The following is a 23,057-nucleotide window of genomic DNA, read 5'->3' on the forward strand; positions in this document are numbered from 1 at the left end:
GTGTGAGAGACAAAATTGAATTTTTTCAATTTTTTCTTTGTTTATTTGACAGCTCGCTCTCTCACGGCTCTCTCACGGAGTACTTTTTGTTGAGTGGAATAGACACTTTAACCTCAATTAATCTGCGTTCAATTAACTGGTTTTTATATGAAAATCGTTCGTTCAATTCATTCGATATTTTTCGACATATCTGACTTGCCGAGATTTCCCCTTAATTGTCAGTAAGATATTTTGTTGTGAAAGCGAAAACGAGACAACAAAAAATGGGAATAATGACATATTTGACATATCACAGAAGAATAATTTCCAATTGTACCGAGGATTGTACATTCTAGGTGAATAAATTTGTTCCAAATAACTGTAAACCCGAACTATGACAACACGAACGACAACGATTTCATCCACAGAGATGAACATAACCTAAATATCAACCAACTTCTTTGTAAATTTTTCGTTAAAATTTTCGTCAAAGTTGAGGTTAAGTTGCCTTCTGTGGATGAAATTTGAAAATTTGGAAATGACCTTGGAACAAACCTATATTTTGATTGGAAAACAGAACGCGTACACTATTAAGTCCAATACATGACTAGGGATAAAGAGATGAAAAGTCTAGTTTTCGTGTGTTTATTGACCTCGGCTACGCCTCGGATCAACAAAATTCACACGAAAACTCTACATTTCACCTTTTTCTCATGTAAATGACTATTGATGTCATATAGTGTTATGATGAAAGAGAAGCAAATACTTTGGCAAGTACCCCAAGGCAAGTTATAATTCAATGGTATTCGGTCGTCTCGCTCCGATCATAACACCCTATACCAGTGCAAAACGTTCAGTTTTTCAAATGGTCCGCAAAACTACAAACATAAAAGTCCTGAGAAACATTTCTGTGTGGTATAGTATCGAGGTCAGAGTCAATCAAAACAGTAGTGTTTAAGAAGTACAGCTCTTGTAGAAAGTCGACACTATTTTTATCAATAGTTATGGCTGTAATGGTCAGGGGGGTTTCAAAATTTCGGCTGTTGATAGACCAACCTTCCTACAGAGTCTACGTCTTACTTGTGAGTCTACGACTACCGTACACAAATTATTGCAATCGGTCATTTAGTCGCGAAGCAATAGCAAAGTCAAACTGTCACCATTTTCGAAGAGTGATATATCCTTGACGAAGCGTCGGAGCGTCACAGTCGTGATTCTTGACGTTAGTCAAGCCCTTTAGAATGGCGATACATTTTTTTGAAGCTAATCTCGGCGAACTTTCGCCACTTTTATACCTTACCAGTAGGTAATGCAAACCGAAACCAAAATCGAAAAACCGGTTTGCCGGGAATTGAAAGACAAATCAAACGATCTGCAGCTCAATGATATCAGGAATGTCCTGTTTGGCTCTTTAGAGCGCTGTAAAACTCCTTTGCCAAACGTACTGAACGTTCATCGGATTCTATGTGTACTTTATGCTGGCCAACTCCTTGTACATTTCATTGTTCCATAGCAATCGAACGTCACTTTCCGACCGTGTTCAACAGGTCCTTTGGTACACCATGCCGACGAGATGTCATTATACTCAACACAAAACTACATCTGTTTTGATTTGATTTTTGTATTTTATGTTAAAAGATTTTCAATTTTCTCATGAGTGGGATGGCTGATAAAAATGCAGTGAAAATGAAAATTGTGAATGTAAGTCTTCTTAAGTCCGAAACAAAAACTATTTAAACAAAAAAAGAAAAGTGCCCCGGTCAACATCGGATAATTATGAACGATCGGTTAGTGCACGTTCCTTATCTCAATATCGAATACTAATGTTGCGTTCGGTGGTATGGCCGGCGGCGAGCCTTTTTTGCCATAGGCCATGCTTGGCGAACAGATGAGTCTTCGTTTACCGCCGGCTCTCATGCCCAGCACACCAACATCCCATCCTCGGATAACACTACCACGGCCAACCGTGAACTCGAATCCTTTGCCGGACGTTGCTTTGTCGAAGATTTTGTTGTTTGATTTGAAACGGCCCTCGTAATAGACCTGTCGACAGAAAAATGGGGAAAAATTAAAAACATTGATACGGACACCGTCGCAGCGTCAACATCGGTGATCGATAGTTACCTGAACTTTTCGTCCCATCTTGACTTCTGCACCTTTTCCTTCCCGAATTTCTTCAATTTTTAGATCTTGGTGGGATGATGCTTTTGATTCAGCTGCGTCTTCTTCGGCAACTTCAACTGTTTGTCGTTGTTGTTGTTGTTTCTTCTGTTTAGCGTCCTTCTTTTTGTCCTTGTTTTTGTCCTCTTTTTTAGATACCCCATTCGGCATGCCATTAGTTTTCGGTACTTTCGCTGGTGGCTCTTCAATTTCTTCGTCGCTCTCATTATCGCTGTCGGCTTCCATTTCATCCTCTACGTCCTCTTCATCATCGGAACCAACCTCTTCGCCACTTTCAGCCGAATCTTCATTTTCACTACCGCTGCTTTCTTGTCTCACTTGACGCTTTCCCTTCTGTTTGGAAGCATCTACAAGAGTTGGAACGTCTTCGTCGCTCGATTCATCTTCTTCATATTCTGGCAAGTTCTGTTCATCCACCAAATAACCAGTCAAATGTACAGTCCCGCCTAAGAAAATTTAAGAAATTCAGCAAAATTCTACACAGACTTCAGGCAGCGTTTTTTTTATACGAAACTTACCGACACTGCGGAAGGAGATCTCGTCCCCTTCTGAGAAAATGAGGTTCAAGGGCATCTGTACCCTTTCAGCTTTGTTTAAAATACACAAAATGTAATCAACTTTGTCGCTCTTCAGAATCAGTTGAACATCCGAGTCGCCCGGTGTGTTGGTGACATCCAATACAGCTTGTGATACATGGAAAGGCGTGCTCACTGTTTTCGAATATTTTTTGTTCGGTTGAACGATTAGTCCTGAAAATAAATGCGTTGAATAAGTGAACAGGCCTTCATTGGATTTCATGGTCGGAAGATTGTCGAAGCTAGAACGGATTTTCAGTCAGCTATTTACGGTCACAATCTATTCAAATCAATTTGTTCTTTTTTCGCTCTATGAGGTAGTAACGTCCGACGTGCCCAAGCTAGTTCCTACTGTAACGGTTCTAAGCGAGCACGATTTACAAGATGAACGGGATAAGAAACAACGGATCACTAGATCTGATTTTCATGGTCGGCATGCAGTTCATCCCAACTTGACAAATCTCGTTTGTAATATAATCGTCCCACCTATGCATTTTAAGAATGTAATTCAAATGGACAGGGCGTAGATTCTTGTAGCATTCGTAACACTAAGAATTCGTAATTTGACAGTTGCACGTTGGTCCCATAGATCCCATAAAGATCTGTCAAGTTACGAATTCTTAAAGTTACTAATGTTCAGAGAATCGGCGTCCAGGAATGACTTATACGCAGCACGATTGTTTGTTAGAGAAGCATTGTTAACAACGCTACGAGCAATGTCAAACGCAGCATAAATTCCTCGTGTGTTTACCGTCCCCCGTTTGTACACTTTGTGCAAAATATAAATTTTCGAAACATCGAGAAGCTGGAAACTTCAATCAATTGTAATCAGTTTTATCAACATAATCGATTTGACATAACATGTGGTTTTACCTGGTTGTACGGATCATTTGGAACAATATTTTCAAGTTAAGTGTCAACACTGTTGACATGTGTACCAGTCGCGCGGTATAAAATAGATCCGCGTTTGGTAAACAATCGATAATTGAGATAGAAATTCGTTCAATAAAACGTGCCGCCTTGGTCATCGACAATTAATATTTCCGACAACACATTTTATTGTGGTAGCTAAGGCGATTGTTGACATTCTTGTTCAGTGTATTAACGCACATGTGACTAGTTGAACATACAAGCGCATTACGGGGTACATAACCTACAAACAAATTGTTCAGTTGTGCCGTATTGGCCTGAATCAAGATTGAATTTTGTCATTGTTCGTAAACGTTGATTTTCGCGTTGAAAAATGAAATGAGTCGTAAAATGACATTGAAAATGGAGGAACAAATTTTCGGATGCTTGTCCGAACACGTTGTCAAAACAAAACTTAAAATTACGATGATTTTGATTAGTTGTTTTGCTTTTTCTTACCCCAAAACATTTTTGCTGTAATTTGATGTTGAAGCACTTATTGAAATATTGTTACAAATTTAATTTGTAGTTTGTCTTTAGAGTTGTCTATTTTGTACAAAACGAGCACTGTTTTTTTAATAGACTACACACTACTTCCCGGCGTTCTGTTGTGAATTGAAGTTTATTACGATTGACAGTGACGTTATATTCTCAGATTTTTACTTTTCACCGTGAGGTGAGTCAGTGTTGCCATTCTTTTTGAAAAAATGTCGATGTCGGTATGGATGGTAAAGTCGCCGTTAATGGTATTGGATATTTTGAAATTAAAGGTGGTCTGACAGTCAACCGTTTTGCCTCCGTGTATGTTACAGTTGTCATTTCAAACAATGTGCTCTTTTGTATGAAATGCCAACTGTCATGTACACGGAGGCAAAACGGATAACTGATAATTCAGACTAATTCTGGAATATTTTGACATTGAAAGATTCGATTGGACTTTCTTTTCTTTTCTTTTTTGTTGTAATTCAACGTTATTATAAGACACCGACGAAACACTTTTTTTCGATTCAAATTTTCGTGTTTTTAGTTACTTTCAAAATGATTTATAAAAGAGTTGTTACTTTTTTGGCATATGATACTAAACAAAGTGTCTTATAGTAACGTTCTCGATCGACAAAAAATATCAAAATTCGAAAACATTTGCTTGTTCAACGACTTTTCGTTCAATCGACTCTTGGAATATTCTTAGTTGTGGTTTATACTTTTGTTAGTATTTCTTTATGTCTTGCGTACTTACCAAAACTGCAAAAAAATTTATATTTCCAGATATAAAATTTCTGTGGAAACAACAGATCGTGGATTTGAGCACTATTTCCCAGGACTCTCAATGATTGACGCTGTCGGTCACTTCTGTCACTTCACCGAACAATATTTTCATCGAAGGCAATTTCCACAATCTATTGCACAACAAAGCGAACAGAACGAAGCATTTACTATAGTCAAATTCACAACCAGCAGGTGAAATGAAAATGACAGAAAATATATGAGCCATCTGTCAGAATTTTCAGCTCGCTTAAAAATGTATGAGAATTTAATTTCACAAGGAGTCGGTGAAATGGTATTAAATGGATTTAATGAAATAAAAATTGGATTAAATGAAATAAATAGGAAAAAATTTTAGTCTTAAAAAGTCTTGATTTTGATCGAACCACGTACTACAACCCATTGTGCAACGTTAAAAAGCGTATTTTTCCACTTTTAGGAGTTTTTTTTAGTGGACAATGGAATAAATTTAATACCATTTTGAACAAAAGGCCTTTTTTAGATCTCAAGAGTACTAAAATGCCCTGGAGATCGTGAAAATCTAATTTTCGTAATTAGTTTACCAATTTTTTTGGTTGGTGGTCTAATTATTTCGGTAAAACTAAACAATTTTTTTTTTGATTAAATGGATTAAATCGAAGTGCGACACCGCTCGCTCCTTCAGATCAATTCTAAGGTTATAAGAAATGTCAAAAATCATCAATCGAGAACCTCATCTGAAAATATGTGCAGTGAAAATGAGCAGTCACTTTGTTCACGACTAAAAATAGAAACAAATATTTAAATGGTTTTCTTGTAAAATAATGAGCTTTAAAACTTACATTATACAAGAAACAACTATAAGTTCGTCTTTTGATTCATTGGAAATCTATTAAATTTAACGTTTTTGTGGATCGCAACGATCACAGCTAAAACCCACCACATCTCACAACACTGATCAATTTTATGGTGTGAAAGTGCGACCAGTCAAAAAGAAAAATGTATATGATACAAAATGTAGCACAACGCTACAACGCTGTGTGGGTGTGTTTGTATGTGAGGTAGGTCAAAAATTGAAATGAAGAGATATGCAAAAAATATGAAATTGATACAGAAAAATCGGGATAAAAGAGCGGTAAAACACCATTTTCACCGTTTATCGACAACAAAGGAATATTTTTAATGAAAAATCACAAAATTTACGATGACCATCATCAATACTAAACGAACATCTTTCGTTTACTAAATTTTGAGTATTTGAGTTTACGACGAGTATAAACTCTGCAGCGTTTGATTGGTTTGATTGCATTTGTTTTTCTTTGATAATCTATACGATTTTGACAGCCAGTAAGATTGAATAACACGTTTCTGCTCTGCTGTATTATGATTGAACCGTACACTGTCACGAATGTTTCAGCCTTACAGCCCAAATCTGTTTGCTTTCAGCTCGTTGCCCATAATTTACTGACAACTCTTTATCCATTGCATTACAGAAACCATTGACGAATTGACTATATCTTAAACAACCAGTCAATATTACTGTAGTTAATGAAAACACAACGTTAGACATAACGAATAAATATATCTAGAGATACGACTATGTCATTGTCCTAACTGGAACTTTACCTGAAACGGATCTGTTCCATGGTTTGTTTTCACATCAGATAGCTATAAAGCATCTTTCTGGTCTTTTTAACGTTGCGCTTTAGCAACGAACTAAACGAACAACGATGAAGACCAACCTATTACCACCTACAGCACGAGGCTAATAGGTTAATAATGCCTACAAATTGAAATAGCTTAAAGCTGAAATGCCTACAAATTGAAGCAGCTTAAAGCTGAAATGCCTGCAAATTCAAATAACTAAACGCTGAAATGCCTACGAATTTAGCTAAATAACTGAAATGCCTACAAATTCAAATAACTAAACGCTGAAATGCCTACGAATTTAGCTAAATAACTGAAATGCCTCATAAGTTTAACTAAACAACTGAAATTCGTTCGGGATTTCAGCCAACGAATCGTCAAAGCTTGATTGCAAGAACGAACAGAGCTTTTATGCTCTTCCCTTACCCACGGTTCACGTTAAGTGATTGAATCAATGAAAGAGAAGCTGTTTCGACCTCCGAATACGATGGTGGTCACAGGACAGTATAGAACTGTCCATCATCAGTTGCTTCCATCGCGTTGACCCGAAACAGATCAGTTTGACCCGATTTTGAATTCTCAGGTCTATTTAGGTGAAATGAAACTTTTCTTTCCAGGATCCAGGCAAATATTTGTTTCTAATAAATTCTTTAGGCGGTCGAATAAAATTATCCTTTTGCTTTGCAAAGGTGGAAACATAAAATATGATGAATATAGTGTACGATGTACATAAATACATACTTTGGGATATTTTTATAGAAAATATGGCCGCGCAAGCTTATATTTTATTGAAAGAAAATCTTTGTGGACTTTAATATCTCATGGGATAAAGTGACGTTTTGAACCCAGTTTCACTTTAAAAATAGTTGAAAATCACTATAACCATGTAAAGCCAAGTAGCTCGACTGATTTTGACCATAACCCTATAACATCCCTACCGTGATTTTATTTTATCGAAAAAAAGTCCCTGATTGGTGTGGTCAGAAGCTTGCTTTATTTGTGCCTGAAACTGATTTTGGTTCCATAGTTCACCAGATATACAAAAAAGAAACCGGCCTTTCAAAATAGAACTTTTCTGACCCAATCTCTGGAACTACTCGAATTATTTTGCCCATCTTCGGATCTAGCCTTCATACTGCTAAATGGAGATTAAAAGAACTACCTAAATTGGCCGCGTTTTACTCAAATAGAGTGAGGAAGATGGATGGATTTTTTCTCGCTGATTTGTCATCTCTGGACAACCACAAAAGATTTCCCCTTACTTAGGGAGTGGAAGTCGCTATGTATTACAAGCCTATCCTATAGTATGTGATTAATGAATGAGAATGTTGTCGCGAAAGGTCCCATTTATAATTTTCGATTTAGTTATAGCATTATATTTGGTCTTGTACAGGGATGACGAACTGCGTCAGTTTATCTTTTTTTTTTCAATTTTCAGATAACGTTATTTGACTGCATACCACGGCAGAGTAAAGTTAACTAGGCAGGAGTGGACGTTTGACCTGAATAATCTAGTAGCCCAATATTTTTTGCGAATAAAATTTTTCAATTTATGTCAGTGTTCATTTGAGTTCATTTTCATACAGTGTATTAGGTCCCTTATTTGACGTTTCGAAAATGAACCGCTCCTGACTGGTTTATTTTACTCTGCCGTGCTGCATACACATCAATCAAAGAATTTTTCTGTAATCTAAAGTTTAATGTTAGTCTGTTTGTCTCTCTATAGAAGCCCAGACGAGAGACTTATTTGATGCAACAATTTTTTTTTTGCCTGTTTACGTAGTGGATGCGTTTCTTAAACGTGGAAATTTTTTTGTAACGCGTGAAATTCACGCCATAAGTGCTGTTCAGAATTTGAATTTTCGATGAATCGATGGATGAACCAACGAACTAAAAAATAAATTTCAACGCATTCTTATATGAAAATAAAGCTAGTTGACCAAAAAAATTATTTTTGACGCGTGAAAATATTTTTGAAAGAAACATTCTGTGAATTTAGCAGAAAATTTATTTTTGACGCGTGAAAATATTCAAATATTTTGACATTAAAATAATTTCGAGCAGAGCCTACACTATACTATACTAGTACAGCAATAATACTCTTCAAATTTGGTCTAAGCCGAAGCAGTGGAAAGATTTAGTAATACTCGATTATGTCTTCGCAAAAATTACAAATATGGGATTCAATTGAAAATTGGGAATTCAACATCGAATTGGTAATGAACCGGAGATAGAGACAAAACGAACTACTACATACTTTGAATTTGTCAAAGGTAAATACAGAATGAACAAGCCTCCGGGGGTAAATCGATAAGTTGCAATTTGAAGATATTTGCTTTCAACATTTCAAAGGAACTTTTCACCCGTCGGATAGCCTGCAATATTTTAGATGCATCCGACTGCTTTTCTTTGGCTCTTTTGACAATTGTCTGTGATAACACATAGGTTTTAGAGATACTTCTGCCATTGAACCACTTCATATTTGAGCTATAAAAATTCATTGCTAATGCACAATTAAAGGCATAGTTTCACGATATCTAAGATTTTACCTAGTGTGCAATGAAAATGAAATTAGGCTCAAAACACACGAGGCATCGACAACGTGTTTCGATCAAAATTCTCTTTGTTATAGTTTCGTTAAGCATCGAATAAAAAAAAATGGTCGAAACTGTTGGAAATGGAGGATTCGCGTAGCAGGATGAACAAAATAGTTTTAAAATGAAACCAAAATTGACTTTATTGACGAGGAAATAATTTAGATGTTTAGTCCTGAAGAAATAGTAACAGAATGAAAAGTTACTACTTAAAACTGAATTAAAATGAATTACTTTGGTATTTCCAACAGAAACACATTTTCGATGCGCCTCATGTTTTTTGACATATATGATTTATTCGTAAATGGGTTTTAGTACTAAGTTTCAGTTGGTTGTCTTTCTCCATATAAATGGACTAGGAAAATTTTTTGCAATTGGCCACAGGTTAAATACAAAAAAAATATCAAGGACAGCGAGATCGATTGTTAACCCTATTCAGTCTGTACTTTGAAACAACAAAAAAGTAGAAAAAAAGTAGTAGTAGTAGTAGTAGTAGTAGTGGTTATGGCAATGTTTGGTTGCTGATATCAACGCATTCCACTTATATTCTAAGCCGCAAGTAATAGTACATTACGTCGGTTCCACTTTTTTTTGACGAGTGGGGACGTTATGGCCCGACCCGAAGGGGAGGACTGTTTTTCTACTCGTCAAAATAAAAATTTGGAACTTCGTACGTACAGTACTTTACGTGCTTCTGGTTGGTTAATGCGAAAAATGTATTCAAAATACACGCAAAACAATTAAATATGTTCCCTACGACCATCTCTCTGTTCAACGTCTGCATCATCGACAGAGATTTCGAAAACGATAAATTTATTCGCTGTCAATATGGAAATCGGCGCCTAGGCAAACAATATACAGCGACATCAAAGAACAAGAAACAAGCCGTAATCGACATATTATATCCATAAGAATTTGAATGTCACTAAGCGTCGAAAAGGTGATTTGCATCGCATAGTTTTTCCGTGATTTTACCTATTTTTTTGTGTTATAAAAAAAGCCAGGCATGTGTGCTATATGATGATTAATGAAACTCTCCATCAATGATATGGAAAATGTTTAATTTCATTCGATTTGTTTGAGATAAACGAAAAGTATTTCTTCCAATAGAAAGTGCGATCGATAATTCCATTTTTTTTTTGTTAATCCAACGGTGCAAAAAGTTGCAGTTTCCTAGAAACCGCAAATCCTTTGTTCCGTTGCAATCGTAATTCTCTGTTGTTGGCTGAATCATTGTCTAGCTATTGTTCCTCTTTTGCGAGTAAAATTTCGATATAGGCTATTTAAGTGTACAACGATGAAATGGCGGCGACAAAAATATTGCTTCTTTTATAATAACATGGCCGATTTTTTTGTTGTTTTGTGATGCTTTGTATACAGCGAAATGGCGGCTGTAAAAAAAAAAATTCTGCTGTGAAATAAATGACTTATGAACACCTAGAATATTAAGAAATAAATTTTAAAACTGATGTGTGCTTATTTTAGCTTCAAAAAGTAATCTACTTTTTCGTAGCAATAGGAATGTCTCCTAGAGTACCGGATACCTTTACCGCATGTCTCAATTGTGTGCAAAGTGTTAAATGCAAAACCAAAACCTAGGTTTTGCGCCTACGGAATGCGACTCAGACTAATTACAATTTAATCGAAATTGTAAATTAGAATTGTCACAATCCATGGTGCATATTTCTTATATAAAATGGTAAAGGTATAACGACTCCAATGAATAAGTGCTAAGTGTTTCGTGAAAATCAGATCATCATCGAATACCTGAAAGAAAATGGTATTTTGGTCAGCGGAAACATTTTTACCCAAATAAATAAATTGAATCGACTCGATTGTTTTATTCTGTTTTGTTTTTTACTGGATGAACATTAAATGGTTCGAGCCAGAAACTTGTGGTGTTAAAAAAATGTAAATGAACACTTGCATCGACCACTATGACAAAAGAAAACACTTGAAATGAATTATACGGCTGATGTGAACATTAAACAATAAAATACTTGCTAAGCCTTTAAAAAAATGGTATGACCATCTAAATATACTGGCAATTGTGTCTTTACTTTGTCGCTGTCCGGAGAGAAACAAACAACTTCAGACCATTTGCAACATCTTTAGATCATTCGCAACATCTTTAGACCATTCGCCACATCTTTAGACCATTCGCCACATCTTTGACGATACAGGAGTCCATATCCATACTTCGACACTATAACTGAGCCATAGCTATGGTGGTACCGAATCTGCAGAAATTATGCGTATATCCAAATACTGTGCATTAATCTCTTTACGATATTTAATCTAATCCGATTTAGTCTAATTGCAGCGACGCTTTAAACAAAGACCGAAATATAGTTTTGCTTCTTTTTTTGAATCATCTGAAGCAAACAAAATCATAAAGCGTGCAATGATGGTTATACGCTCGAGTCATGCGACAATCTTGCGCTAATGGTGGCCTATGCGCTGTTTGTAATGATCTCATTTGGTTCACGTAATGTCAGTGGTCTAAGTGACTTGGACTATGGTCACAGCACTGCTAGCATGAACACTGAGTAGACAAGTGTCAAATTTGGAGGTGTGAGTGAAAAGAGCTACCGCGTGGGATTGTTTGTATTGATATGTTTGAATTACGAAAACGAGTTATCTATCTTTACAAGAGAAACGTAGTAGTGCTAGAAGTAGTGCTCTGCTATGGCTCGATATGACGAACTTTGCAACGTCTCAGTAGCATAGCTTTGCATTTGTATGAATGGTAGTGTATACATGCTGTGTGCTTATGAATAGTGATTTTTGATGCTACCAGCTCAAAAGTCCCTATTACGAGTGACTGTATGGAGGGCAGAGTTTGATAAGTTACAAGAATACGAAAATCATCAGCGGTAATGTAATTATAGTAACTCAGTGTAAAGAGGACCATAACTGTTTCTGCTGTAAGGATCGAGGGGAAATAACTGCTACAAATTTTATGATGAATGACAAGGAATATTAGAAAAACATTGACAAACCACAGGCCATAATTTATTATAATATTTTTCTGAGAAGACTGGGGTCCTTAGGGTCCTTAGTAAGTTTCAAGTTGTGAAAATAAGACGCTATGAGTAGATTTCTGTATTTCACACATTTTACCTGTCGACCAAATTCTTGTTATGTACTCGATCCGTTGAGTTGAAACAGAATTGATTGCACACTTTAAATCAATCCCGATAGTACTCGGCTTACTCGTCTTGTGTGTAACGAGTTACCTTCTCTTAGTACATTCAACAAAAATGAAACTCACCAACAGTGTAGATAACTAACCATTCTGTTTAGTCGCACTCATCGTTCTTTCAGAACCTTGCTCATAACACTCATGTATTGAAGAAGTTAATGTTCCACACAGCTAGTGGGTGCGTTTCATTCTGCAAAGTGCTCTGAAACGCTAGGTTTTTCACTTCCATTTCAAGAATTTTCCATGATATTATCGACTAAAAACATCATTTCTATTCTAATTCATCAAATCCTTCAAATCGTCCCAACAAGGTAGGGCCAACTACCCTCGTTATCGGTTAGGATGGTTGTATGCACCATAATGCACAAAGCCGTCACACTAGAGAAGTCCTTCTTGCATAAAACGTTGTGCCAAACTCTGTACAAAATGCGTTATGATTAGTTGTTAGACACATGATGCGTGTAGTCAAACTTGGTGTGCGGCCTTACACATATAGTACCCAATAAATCACTCTGAAGAAAATCTGGAAACAACGACAAAAGAGTCGTAGTTTACGGCAGAGGCGGTGGTAATGAAATAATAACGCTCCAGCGAGAAACGAACATATATTTCATTGCTACTGTCTACTGAAACTTAACGGCATAACGTTCGATGAATTTTTGTTATTAAAATAGATCAGCAGGAAAGATTAGATCGTCGAATAGATCCGTTTTGTGCTGTTTTTCGCAGCTAAGTATTAACTAAAAAGATGTAAGTAAGGACAAAGAGAATTCTTAAAGAGAAAACCATAATACAATCTATTTCTGAGTAGCTACCGACATATTACTGATACTTTGTTACGTCCTTTATTCAGGATGAACGGATAGAGATTCAACTCAGCTCAGGAGTAGTTGTAACTTTTCTATATCACGGTCAAAGAATGTTACATGATGAGCGAGTTCAAGATGCGGAAATAGACGGGGGTAAATTGGAATCTAATAGAACAAGAAACAAAGATTAAGCAACCGGCGTAGGTTACTATAAGGCCAATAAAATCGCTTTGTAAACTTGTAGAGAACTAGCTTATATTTTGAAGATGACATGGTTTATACTTTGCGCGAGTGCAGAGTTGGCAGTCGAGGTAAAGAAGAAAGGAATGTCGCCAATTTTAATTAAAAACCCTTCTGTTAGACGTGAAAAACAGTTATTTTATTGTTTAAGGAGGTTATGAATGCAAGAGGGATGAAAGGTAATGCGGGCACATTTTTCAAATCACATGAAACCTTTACCTACTCAGAAGCATCAAATCGCATCAGCTCATAAGATCGCAGTTCGCAGTTCCATTTTGAGAACGAATGAAGAATGAAACAACGAATGAATGAAGAATGATGATCTTTGGCCAAAATTCACTTCTAATTAATGTGATCCTAAGCCCATCTAAACCGCTATGTTGTATTGGCTCCAGGAATGAATAAGAGGTAGAAAAGGTTGTTACGTTGATTGGCGTGTTATAATTCACTTCAGATTATACTCTTCAATGAGTATATAGAAGAGAAATGGGTTTAGGTTTAGTCCCAAATGTACCAAGATTCGAGTAAATTTCGATCAAGAATCATTGAAAGTTTACACTTTGCTTAGAGATAAATCATTCCACAGATCCGATCATATTTAAACATGGTAAGAGGGTGATTGTTGTCAAGGCCACAAAAACAAAAGCAGCTCTCCTTACGATGCTAATGTAAAAGATTTCGACAAGCCTTTGTAAAGTGTGCAGGTTCGAGATTATAACAATGCACGGTGGGGCTGAACGAACTTTAAACCTAGCTGACGCTGATGCTGGTTCTCAGAAACAGCTCAGGGGATTTTGCTAAAACTTGTTTTCTTGAATAGCACTTCCCTCCCAAAACTCACTTATGAAAAAACCCGGGATGTTAACTTACACTTTTATTTAAAGTTCGTTCAGCCCCACCGTGAATGGCACAGCAAGATGTTCTGCTCAGCAATTTGTCGTTTTAAGGAGAGGGTCGTCCGAGCCGTAATCAATATAAACCTAAACTTTAGTTGCTCGCAAAACTACCTACAAGTACTCCCAGTTATGGCATATTTATATGTACACCACGTAAAATTTCCCGTTTAAACTCTTGTTGTATTAGATCGCACTGTATTGGAAGATAATATTTTTCTCAACAAACCGACGAATATTGAAACTTTCGTTGCTTTTATTGAAAAACGATGTATGGAACTCTGTGATAAATGACTCGGCATCATCGGCATCTAAAAAAGCCTTTATCACTCAGTTGCATAAAAACTGTTCTTCCATTGAAATTAATTTCATTAAAAAATTTCGATTTGTAGAATCTAACAAAATCGAAAATGGAAACTAGCGCAACAACCACTCAAGCGAGACCATTACCTAAACCACTACAAAAACCATCGAAAAACCCCAAGAAAAAGGGAAACCGTCGCAACAACAACCATACAACGACAGAAAATGGTACAACACTGGAAGAATCATTAAATGCCATCGATTTGGCGGTAATTTATTACACATTCAAACACACATCCAAATGACAATCATTAACACATAATTTTGTTCTCCAAACAGCAAGTGACTGATATGGGTATTAAGACGCCTGTATCTATTCTCCAGGAGATTCTTAGTCGACAGGGAATTACACCGAGTTATGAGCTAGTGCGAATCGAGGGTGCTCATCATGAGCCTACGTTTCGGTATCGCGTTTGGTACAACGACAAAGATGGTAAATTGAATATTTTTGATTTTTCTTTCTCGTGTAGAGTAAACGATCAATTTGATCGTTCTCATGCGTGTTGATATTATGAAGTCGGCCAGGAATTAGTAACTCCCAAAGATTCATAACCCCTAGCTGCCTTAGTCTCGAGGATTCTTACTTCTCGAATACTAGTGACAGACACTTTCGCCGTTTTCATGAAGTACCGACCGTTGCTTAAGAAAATGAAATTTTCTCGAAACAATTCTTTTGCGAAGAGCACTTGGGTGCAAATAGCACAAAACACACTACCTTTGTACCATGATGCCAATAGGCTATGCAACATTATTTACACCCATAAGGTTTTGAAAGAATTCATTTCACCTTGGACAAACTGGCCTGTCACTTAACTGTATCTTCAGAAACAACTTGCAGGAGGAACTAGAATATTCCTTGTAAAAACTGACCTAGCCATTAAGTGTCTCGTTAGAAGCAACTTGAATCTTCAAACAGCGTTATTTGAGTGTATTTTCGACCCGATGCAAATAGCATTTATTCATTGTTCGTTCCAACAGACTTCTATGTTGACGTGATTTTTCACTTATCTCGAAATTAGGAAAGCATTTCGTTCTCCTTTCACCAGTTTTACTGTCTCACCCATCACACCTGATAGTAAGAAGTGGTCTTAGATCGGTCAATAGGTCTATTCACAATTTTACATCAACAAGATCCTTTTTTAGCTTTGTAAATTTACCTAATTCTTAAGTAGATCAACATTCCTTATTTTAATCGATTATTTTGATATAGCAATTGGAGCTGGCAAATCGAAAAAAGAAGCTAAACACTCGGCTGCCAAGGCCTTAATTGACAAATTGACTGGCGTTTCGTATACGGTGAACGAAATCAGCACCACAGTGAATGGAAACATTGAGTAAAATACTTTTGCCGAACCACCAACGTTGCGCATTTCATTCATTTGTAACTATTTCCCATTTCAAGTGATCTGAACTCAAGCTTGGATAGTAATGTTTTTGGCAATCCAATCGGATGGCTACAAGAGCTGTGCACTGCTAGACGTTGGCCGCCACCAATGTATGAAAATGAATTGGAGCTGGGACTGCCGCACGAAAGACAATTTACTATTGCTTGTGTCGTGTCCAAATATCGAGAGGTTGGCCAAGGCAAAAGCAAAAAAATTGCTAAACGTTTGGCCGCACATAAAATGTGGATCAATATTCACAAGAATGCGTTGGCTAAGAGCAAGGCCAATCAAGATTTAGATGATGATGTTAATGCTGAGGTAAGGAATATTTAACATTTGTTTCTGTGATAATTTTATGAACTTAAAGGTTTGATGTTGGCGGGGGGTTCTTCAACTAAATTCATTCTTTTTAGTTGTTTGTTTACCGAGGAAGAAAATATGAAATTCCAGCAAGAGCGGAGCGAGCGCTGCAAATCGCTCAAGGTGGAATTTCCTAGTTTCTTCTAGAAGTTGTCAGAAAGTTTTTCCATAAATGCGAGGTGTGACTAACCGTTTTTCTCCACGAAACAAAAACATCAATTTCTTACACAATTTTTCAAAACAAAAAGAAAGGTCAGAGTTCGGAGAAGAAAATGTGTATTTTCTCCCCTGTGAAAACGAAAATGTCATCAGAGAAAACAAAACGTCATTTTCCCATGGTCGTTTGAGTGGAGAGAAATGGACTAATCACACCATGAAAAATATCCAAGTGAGAGGAAGGTTTTGTATTTTATCAGAGAAATAATAAGTTGGTACGCCTGTGACGAGATAGAAGGAACCAAGGAACATGTGAATGACGGTTGGCTCATATGGAAGAGAATGTGAGAGAATTGCATACAAATTCTCGCACATAGGAGCCAACTATCATTCACATGTTCCTTCTATCTCGTCACAGGCGTACCAACTCATCCTTTCTCTGTCTTTTCCAGATATTAGTGAGATCAAGTCCATAAATTACGTCCACTTCGACAAAAAAAACCTTACACAACGTGAATGTATGAAAATGTGGAAAACGTTTGCTTGATCACTTTACTAAAATCACAGCAATGCTTCTAGCATGAACACAGAAACTATTCGTAGGCTGATGAAATCACAGTAAGCAATGCGTTTCTTTTATAAAGATAGATCACTTGTTTTCATTGTATGAGTTAAAACATACAGGACAAGACACGCGGTAGATCACTAAAGCCTCCAAATTTGATACTTGTCAATTCAATGTTCATGCTAGGAGCAGTGCTGTGCCAAAATACGTTTTTTTCACTTCAATTACTTGTTGTTTGAATACGTTGTATGGTTGATAAGGGAACATAAGGGTTCTATGTCCTTGCGAGAAAAATCAGCAAATGATTTGAGGAGAACTGCAGTAATTTTGAATTTCGAAGAAATTATTCTAGAATTTGTAAGAAAAACTCTATAAAATAGGCCATTGGCTGCATCTTCATTTGTTGACATTTTTCGCTGCTTTCCGTCGAACAATATCAACGCACTTTAAGCATGAGGGCTACTCTAAATAGAGTACTGAAACTGGACCGTTCACTGTAAAGTAATCTGAAACAAATTTTCATACGAAATAGTACACTATTTGGCTGCCAAATTTTGACAGCTGTCACTCGAAGCCCTTTTGCTTGAAGTGCGCTGACACTATATGAGTTTTAGAGTGGTGTCTAATGTTAAGTGTTGATCAATGAGAAAATCCTTTCTTTGGCATATCTTTTTCTCCGTTAAGCGTTAATCATGTTTTATAGTGTATGTTAGACAAAAATTTCTCAGTTCAATTGAACATAAAGCGTGTGTGTTTCAAAGTCACAAAAACACACAATTTTTTTTTGGAAACTTAACGAAAAGAAGTGTTAACTAGCTAACGATTAAAGAAGCTAAGTGAAGGATTTTTAAAAGCGCATCTAGAACCGAAAAACAGATTTTTTGAAAATTAAAAGAAAATTGTGTGTCTTTGTAGATGCCTGTCGTAAGGATTTTGAGTCGCTACACCAGTTTGAAGGGTGTGAATATGCCGATTGCTAATAACCAACATGTGGTAAAAGTAACTGAATTTCATAAGTCACTAAAAAATGTGGGAGGAAAAACGTTAAATCAACTGCAGGTGAATAATGAGTTTTTAGTTTAAATCAACGCACTTCAAGCATGAGTGATATTCTAACTAGTCCAAGCAATACAACAATTAACAAAATATTAAATAGAATACTGAAACTTGACAGTGTAAATATAGGCACAGTAAAAAAGTTGAATGAAAATATTACTCTATTTGACAGCTGTCACTACAATGACTCATGCTTGCAGTGCGTTGTTTCAATTTATTTTAATTTACTTTTTATTTTTTTTATGTTACTGTGGACTCCACAGTGTGGAGTTTACTCCCTAACGAAGTTTTGTCAACAGTAAGCAGAGAGAAAGATTCTTTTAAATTTCGTCCTATCAAAATCGAAACTATTATCCCCAGGGTTATTAGGTCCAAGGTAGTATACATATATTTACCTTGGTTAGGTCAAGGTTTCAGACATTTTTTAATCAGTGCCTGGTACACTGATAAATGAGTTTTTTTTGGTACTACATACGTAGCGTGGATCTATTGGCACGCCATTTCGCCTGCGAATAGTCTTTGCGCCCGCCAATAGTGTTTTCCTTTTACAGAGGCTATTGGCAGGCGCCTGCCAATGGCATTTTTCCTTTCACAAAGACTATTCGCAGGCGAAATGACGTGTCAATAGCATCTATGTATTACATATGAACAGAACATTGTCTACGTCACAATAGTTTATTAACCACGTTAGAATCGTACAATTCCCGTACGGCACTTAAAGCCTACATCTAACATGTATAGACCTTACTCTCTGCTTCCATTTGTTAAAAATATCATTTAACCTACAATAGGCCTGGATACTTCGTCTACGTAAAAATTATGAGAATAGGCAGGGCCGAACTGGCTACTGAAAGGCGATCGTGTGAAATGTAGGAAAAAGCGCTGGAAATGTAGGAAAAAGCGCTGGAAATGTAGCAAAAAGCACTTGATGTGAAGAAAAAGCGCCAAATGGCACAACTGAAAGGTGTCAATATAGCAAATTGAATAAATTCAGAATCGACTATCCAATTCATAGTTCTGTAGACAGATCACACGAAAAGAGTTTTCCCTATCTTTCCACTAAAAGAGAAAATTGTCCAATTTCCATTTCCAGACAACCACCGTCAACACCGACGAAGTGAACTACATCCAATTCCTCCAAGAAATAGCGACCGAACACCAATTCGAAATAAAATACGGTCACATTGAGGACAAAACGGTAGCCGGCCGTTTTCAGTGTTTGGTTCAATTATCCACTCTGCCGGTGGCTGTGTGCCAAGGCACCGGAACAACAGCAGAGGAGGCCCAAGCGAATGCAGCTCACAATGCATTGGAGTATTTGAAGATTATGACTAAATCCTAAATGAAAGTCAACTGGTTAAGAGATTGGGGGTTACACGTATTCGAAGGCTAGATGAATAGTGGATGCGCACATGCATTCGCATTATGGGAATATTATGAATTCGAACACGTGTAGCAACTGAGTATCTTTTCGTGTCGTTGAAGAGTATGCATTACATTAACCCTTTTAGTGAGCTATATGAAATATGAAAAGGAACTTAAAACATTTTTCTCTATTATTTATATGAATAACTTTTAAAAAAAACAAGAATAACAGTAAACGTTAGGAAAAACATTATTATTATTAACCTGTAAGCCACCCCCGTAATGGAATCATAATTTATAGTAATTTAAGAGCCGGTGGGTCTGAGTAAATTTCAAATTATATTTTAGACGGAACAATTACTGAAAATTACAAGCAAGCAAGCAGTTATGTCAAAATCCAAGAAATTTTCCGTATTCGATAAATTGCGTGATAAAAAGTGTGTGGCTGTTTTACACACACACCTCGGTACCACACTCATCCGCATACTTTTTATCATGTTATTACCGATGGCGATGTCTTTTTGAATTTTGATGTAAACACTTTTTATGTTTTGCCATTTTCATTATTTCGCTATTTTCACGCCAGAAAAACATCGAATCAGTGCGCCGGTTTCTTTTTCGCGACTGAACTGGACAACAAATTGGGGGGAAAAAAATATTTTAAAATAACTCTTACCGTTCGGATTTGATTTGTAGTATAGCCAAAATGAAGTTTCTGCTTTAACGACTACAATTTCATCGCAACTGTACAATGATATGACAGCGCTGGACTCACAATCATCCAATCTATCGTAAGATTTTTTTTTGCTTTATTCATTCACTTACACTCACACACACGGTGACATCAACACATTTATTAAGCATCACCTCGAGCATCACCATCAGGATTAAACTGATCAAAAAACGTTGTAACGAGTCGAACAGCAACGTTATTTTGGCGCGATATTTTAAACATTTTAATGTGTCAAACCGCTAATTTTATCATTTGGTCCCTTCTAACAGATTGATTGATTTACTGTCCACGTTTTCGCAAATATTTTTACACGGGATCTCACTGAGTTTCGGCAAAATGATTTACTGTTATATTGTCCTGCCCCAGCATAATCAACCTAATGTTGCCTCCGCTATCTGGGGTATAGTAATGTGAAACATGAAACTCATTTAAATTTTCCTTAGTACGTCCAGTACTTCCCTGAGAAATTCTCAATGAAATTATCGAACGAAGGCGTGCATTTCGTCGCAAATTCATCCAAATCGAAATTTTCCTTTTCTAAGTATGGTGTCAGTGATGAAGCTAGCGGCATCTTTATGCCGACTGACGTGTACAATTACGTGTTGCATAAAGGAGGTTCAAAGCATATTGTTACATTGATGGCATTTCAAACGTCCTGGAATAAGATCTATGCTGAAAACAGACAAAGCATTGAGAATCTGTTTCGATAAATTTTTCACTGTTCTAATGTCACTTTTGACGCTTAACGAAATCAAAACAATGAAAAATTTGATCGAATGTTTTGCCTGTCTGCCTGTTTTCAGCATTTTTACAATCTGTTAAAAATAAGATGTATTCCCGTCAATTTTTATCACCATTGATAAATCGAATTCATGCCGTTAGTGCGCTGACAATTCAAAATGAACGTGGGAGGGTTTTTTTAACGAAGCGTTAAATCGTCCCATTCTCATTTATAAGGCAAATAAACTGCAAACACACTAGCCCGAGGCAGTTGATGAATTTAACGTGATAGATTTAACTGACAACTGATGAATTTTATCAACTCTGTGACGGGATGTGACGTAATTTCCAAATTAATGAATTTTTATGGTGCATTTCGTACCAAATGCCGGCTGTTTTGTTATGTGAACTCGCCCCATCGTCAGTAGAAACCATAAATGTTAATTTATTTCTAGAGAATGTGATTTGGTGATGATTTGAAGATATTTGCAAATGTTTTTTGTTTTTGTTTTTGAAAATACCTTCAAAATATTACAAATATTATTTCTCTGCAATTTTGGATTTGATTGAATCCATTCAATGATTCTTATAACAAGTGACAAGAGCCCCACTCTTTTCGCGCAATAATTTTAAAATCCAATTTGAAATTTACTGATTGATTCACATTGAGTTATTTTATATGTAATCGTGTTAAAACAACAAATTTTTTTAAAAGAAAATGAAAACTTGAAAATGAAAATTCTATATTTACGGCCCTACGCGAAGTGGTCAAAATGTTGCTCTGCTAATTCTATTAATTACGCAATACTTCGCATCGAATTAGTGGAATTTTCTGAATAAAAATGAAAATATTTATATAAAAATAACAAAAAAAAGAAGAAGAAATTTTTAGACTATTCCTTTCCCAAAACTATTGAATATTGATAAACATTAAAAATAAATTTAAAATTTAGATCGTAGCGATAACCTAATTAATTGATTATTGTATTCGTAACAAAAAAAACATAATTTTATACTCACTCCCTAACCAATTAACTTTTAACTTTATTGATTATGGATGCCGTCGCGTCGTCAGAATATTTTTTCTTTACATTTTATCATGTACAGTCGACTAAAATAACGGTTATTTCACTCAATACTGAAATGAACCTACGTCACAAAGTGGAGATAAAAAGTAAATATTTACATCGCAATAGATTAATTAAGAGCATGAACCCATTGCAAATTTACAACCAACATTTAGGCTGAAAAACATTTTTTTGATGATTTCTGTGAATCAAAATCTTTTTTGAAAAAGTTAAACCATTAAAGCACACAAAAATGTGTTATTTTTAAAGGAAAAATTAGTTTGTGGGTGATAACTTATCCCACTTGAAGAAACCTTTGCAAATTGTGTAAACTTATGTTTCAGCCTAAATGTAGGCTACAAATTTTCAAATGGTACATTTCTATTAATTTGTACGCGTGTTGTCCGTTTGACAAGTGGATCGCGACCGGTTTTTAGTGGGCTTAGCTTTCTATGAGATGCTTTCGGGAGCTAAATCGCAACTAAGGGGAGATTGTTTTTCTAGCTCGTGTAACTGTTGCACCCTCGGGATAAAATTGAGTCTCGAAAGCCTATGAAACACCGTGCTTCTACCTGTGGATATAACCAAACCCAATACTCTCTCTAGCAAACAAACTCTCAGCTCTCTGTGTCAAATTCACACCTTATTTCTTTGCATTCTACAAACACTATTCTACATTTTGACTGACAACGCTGTAATGTACATGTAAATTCCAAAGGCTAGTTGATTCTTTTACCACCTTAATAAAAGTAGTTTGGTTGCTGGAGAGGGTATTGCCACGGCAGAGTAAAATAAACCAGGCAGGAGCGGTTCATTTTCAAAACGTCAAATAAGGGACCTAACCTAATACACTGTATCATGCATCTCATTTATTTGTGCAGCATTAGAACAAAGTATTTTCATACGGAACAAAATGGAACGCGAGAATGTATTTTTAACGCAGCGTTAATTCATCCCATTGAAAAAGAAGCGTTAAAATTAACTTTTCTCGTTCATTTGTTCAGCCAATTTAT

General features: G+C 36.2%; 2 protein-coding genes across 7 annotated transcripts; one reads left to right on the plus strand and one right to left on the minus strand.

Moving 5' to 3' along the window:
* Window positions 1–1,584: 1,584 nt before the first annotated feature.
* Window positions 1,585–4,294, minus strand: LOC119069429 (46 kDa FK506-binding nuclear protein-like). Its single transcript, XM_037173486.1, has 4 exons — window positions 4,104–4,294; window positions 2,679–2,909; window positions 2,104–2,606; window positions 1,585–2,022 (listed from the first exon to the last, which is right to left on the minus strand). The coding sequence occupies exons 1-4, from the start codon at window positions 4,111–4,113 to the stop codon at window positions 1,768–1,770; spliced, it is 999 nt and encodes a 332-aa protein (XP_037029381.1). The 5' UTR covers window positions 4,114–4,294; the 3' UTR covers window positions 1,585–1,767.
* Window positions 4,295–9,997: 5,703 nt separating this feature from the next.
* Window positions 9,998–21,682, plus strand: LOC119069425 (interferon-inducible double-stranded RNA-dependent protein kinase activator A homolog). Of its 6 annotated transcripts, none has more exons than XM_037173476.1 (7): window positions 9,998–10,067; window positions 14,667–14,846; window positions 14,917–15,070; window positions 15,848–15,971; window positions 16,040–16,340; window positions 18,019–18,162; window positions 19,253–21,682. In XM_037173476.1, exons 1-7 carry the CDS (start codon window positions 10,047–10,049, stop codon window positions 19,499–19,501), a joined length of 1,173 nt encoding a protein of 390 aa, XP_037029371.1. In that variant the 5' UTR covers window positions 9,998–10,046; the 3' UTR covers window positions 19,502–21,682. The 6 variants fall into 6 exon arrangements, with proteins under 6 accessions (XP_037029371.1, XP_037029374.1, XP_037029373.1 ...); XM_037173478.1 differs by having other exon boundaries at window positions 10,012–10,131; XM_037173477.1 differs by lacking the exon at window positions 9,998–10,067 and adding an exon at window positions 10,168–10,832.
* Window positions 21,683–23,057: the final 1,375 nt, after the last annotated feature.

The sequence above is a fragment of the Bradysia coprophila genome (genome assembly GCF_014529535.1).
Source record: "Bradysia coprophila strain Holo2 chromosome X unlocalized genomic scaffold, BU_Bcop_v1 contig_35, whole genome shotgun sequence".
Taxonomy (NCBI): domain Eukaryota; kingdom Metazoa; phylum Arthropoda; class Insecta; order Diptera; family Sciaridae; genus Bradysia; species Bradysia coprophila.

Coding starts and splice junctions, on each gene's coding strand:
- LOC119069429 (XM_037173486.1), bottom strand. Junction 2,607..2,678: donor GATCTCCTTCCGCAGTGTCG/GTAAGTTTCGTA, acceptor AAATTTTCTTAG/GCGGGACTGTACATTTGACT. Junction 2,023..2,103: donor AGATGGGACGAAAAGTTCAG/GTAACTATCGAT, acceptor TTCTGTCGACAG/GTCTATTACGAGGGCCGTTT.
- LOC119069425 (XM_037173476.1), top strand. CDS start 10,047: ATGTCACTAAGCGTCGAAAAG. Junction 16,341..18,018: donor ATGATGATGTTAATGCTGAG/GTAAGGAATATT, acceptor GTGTCTTTGTAG/ATGCCTGTCGTAAGGATTTT. Junction 18,163..19,252: donor AAACGTTAAATCAACTGCAG/GTGAATAATGAG, acceptor TTCCATTTCCAG/ACAACCACCGTCAACACCGA.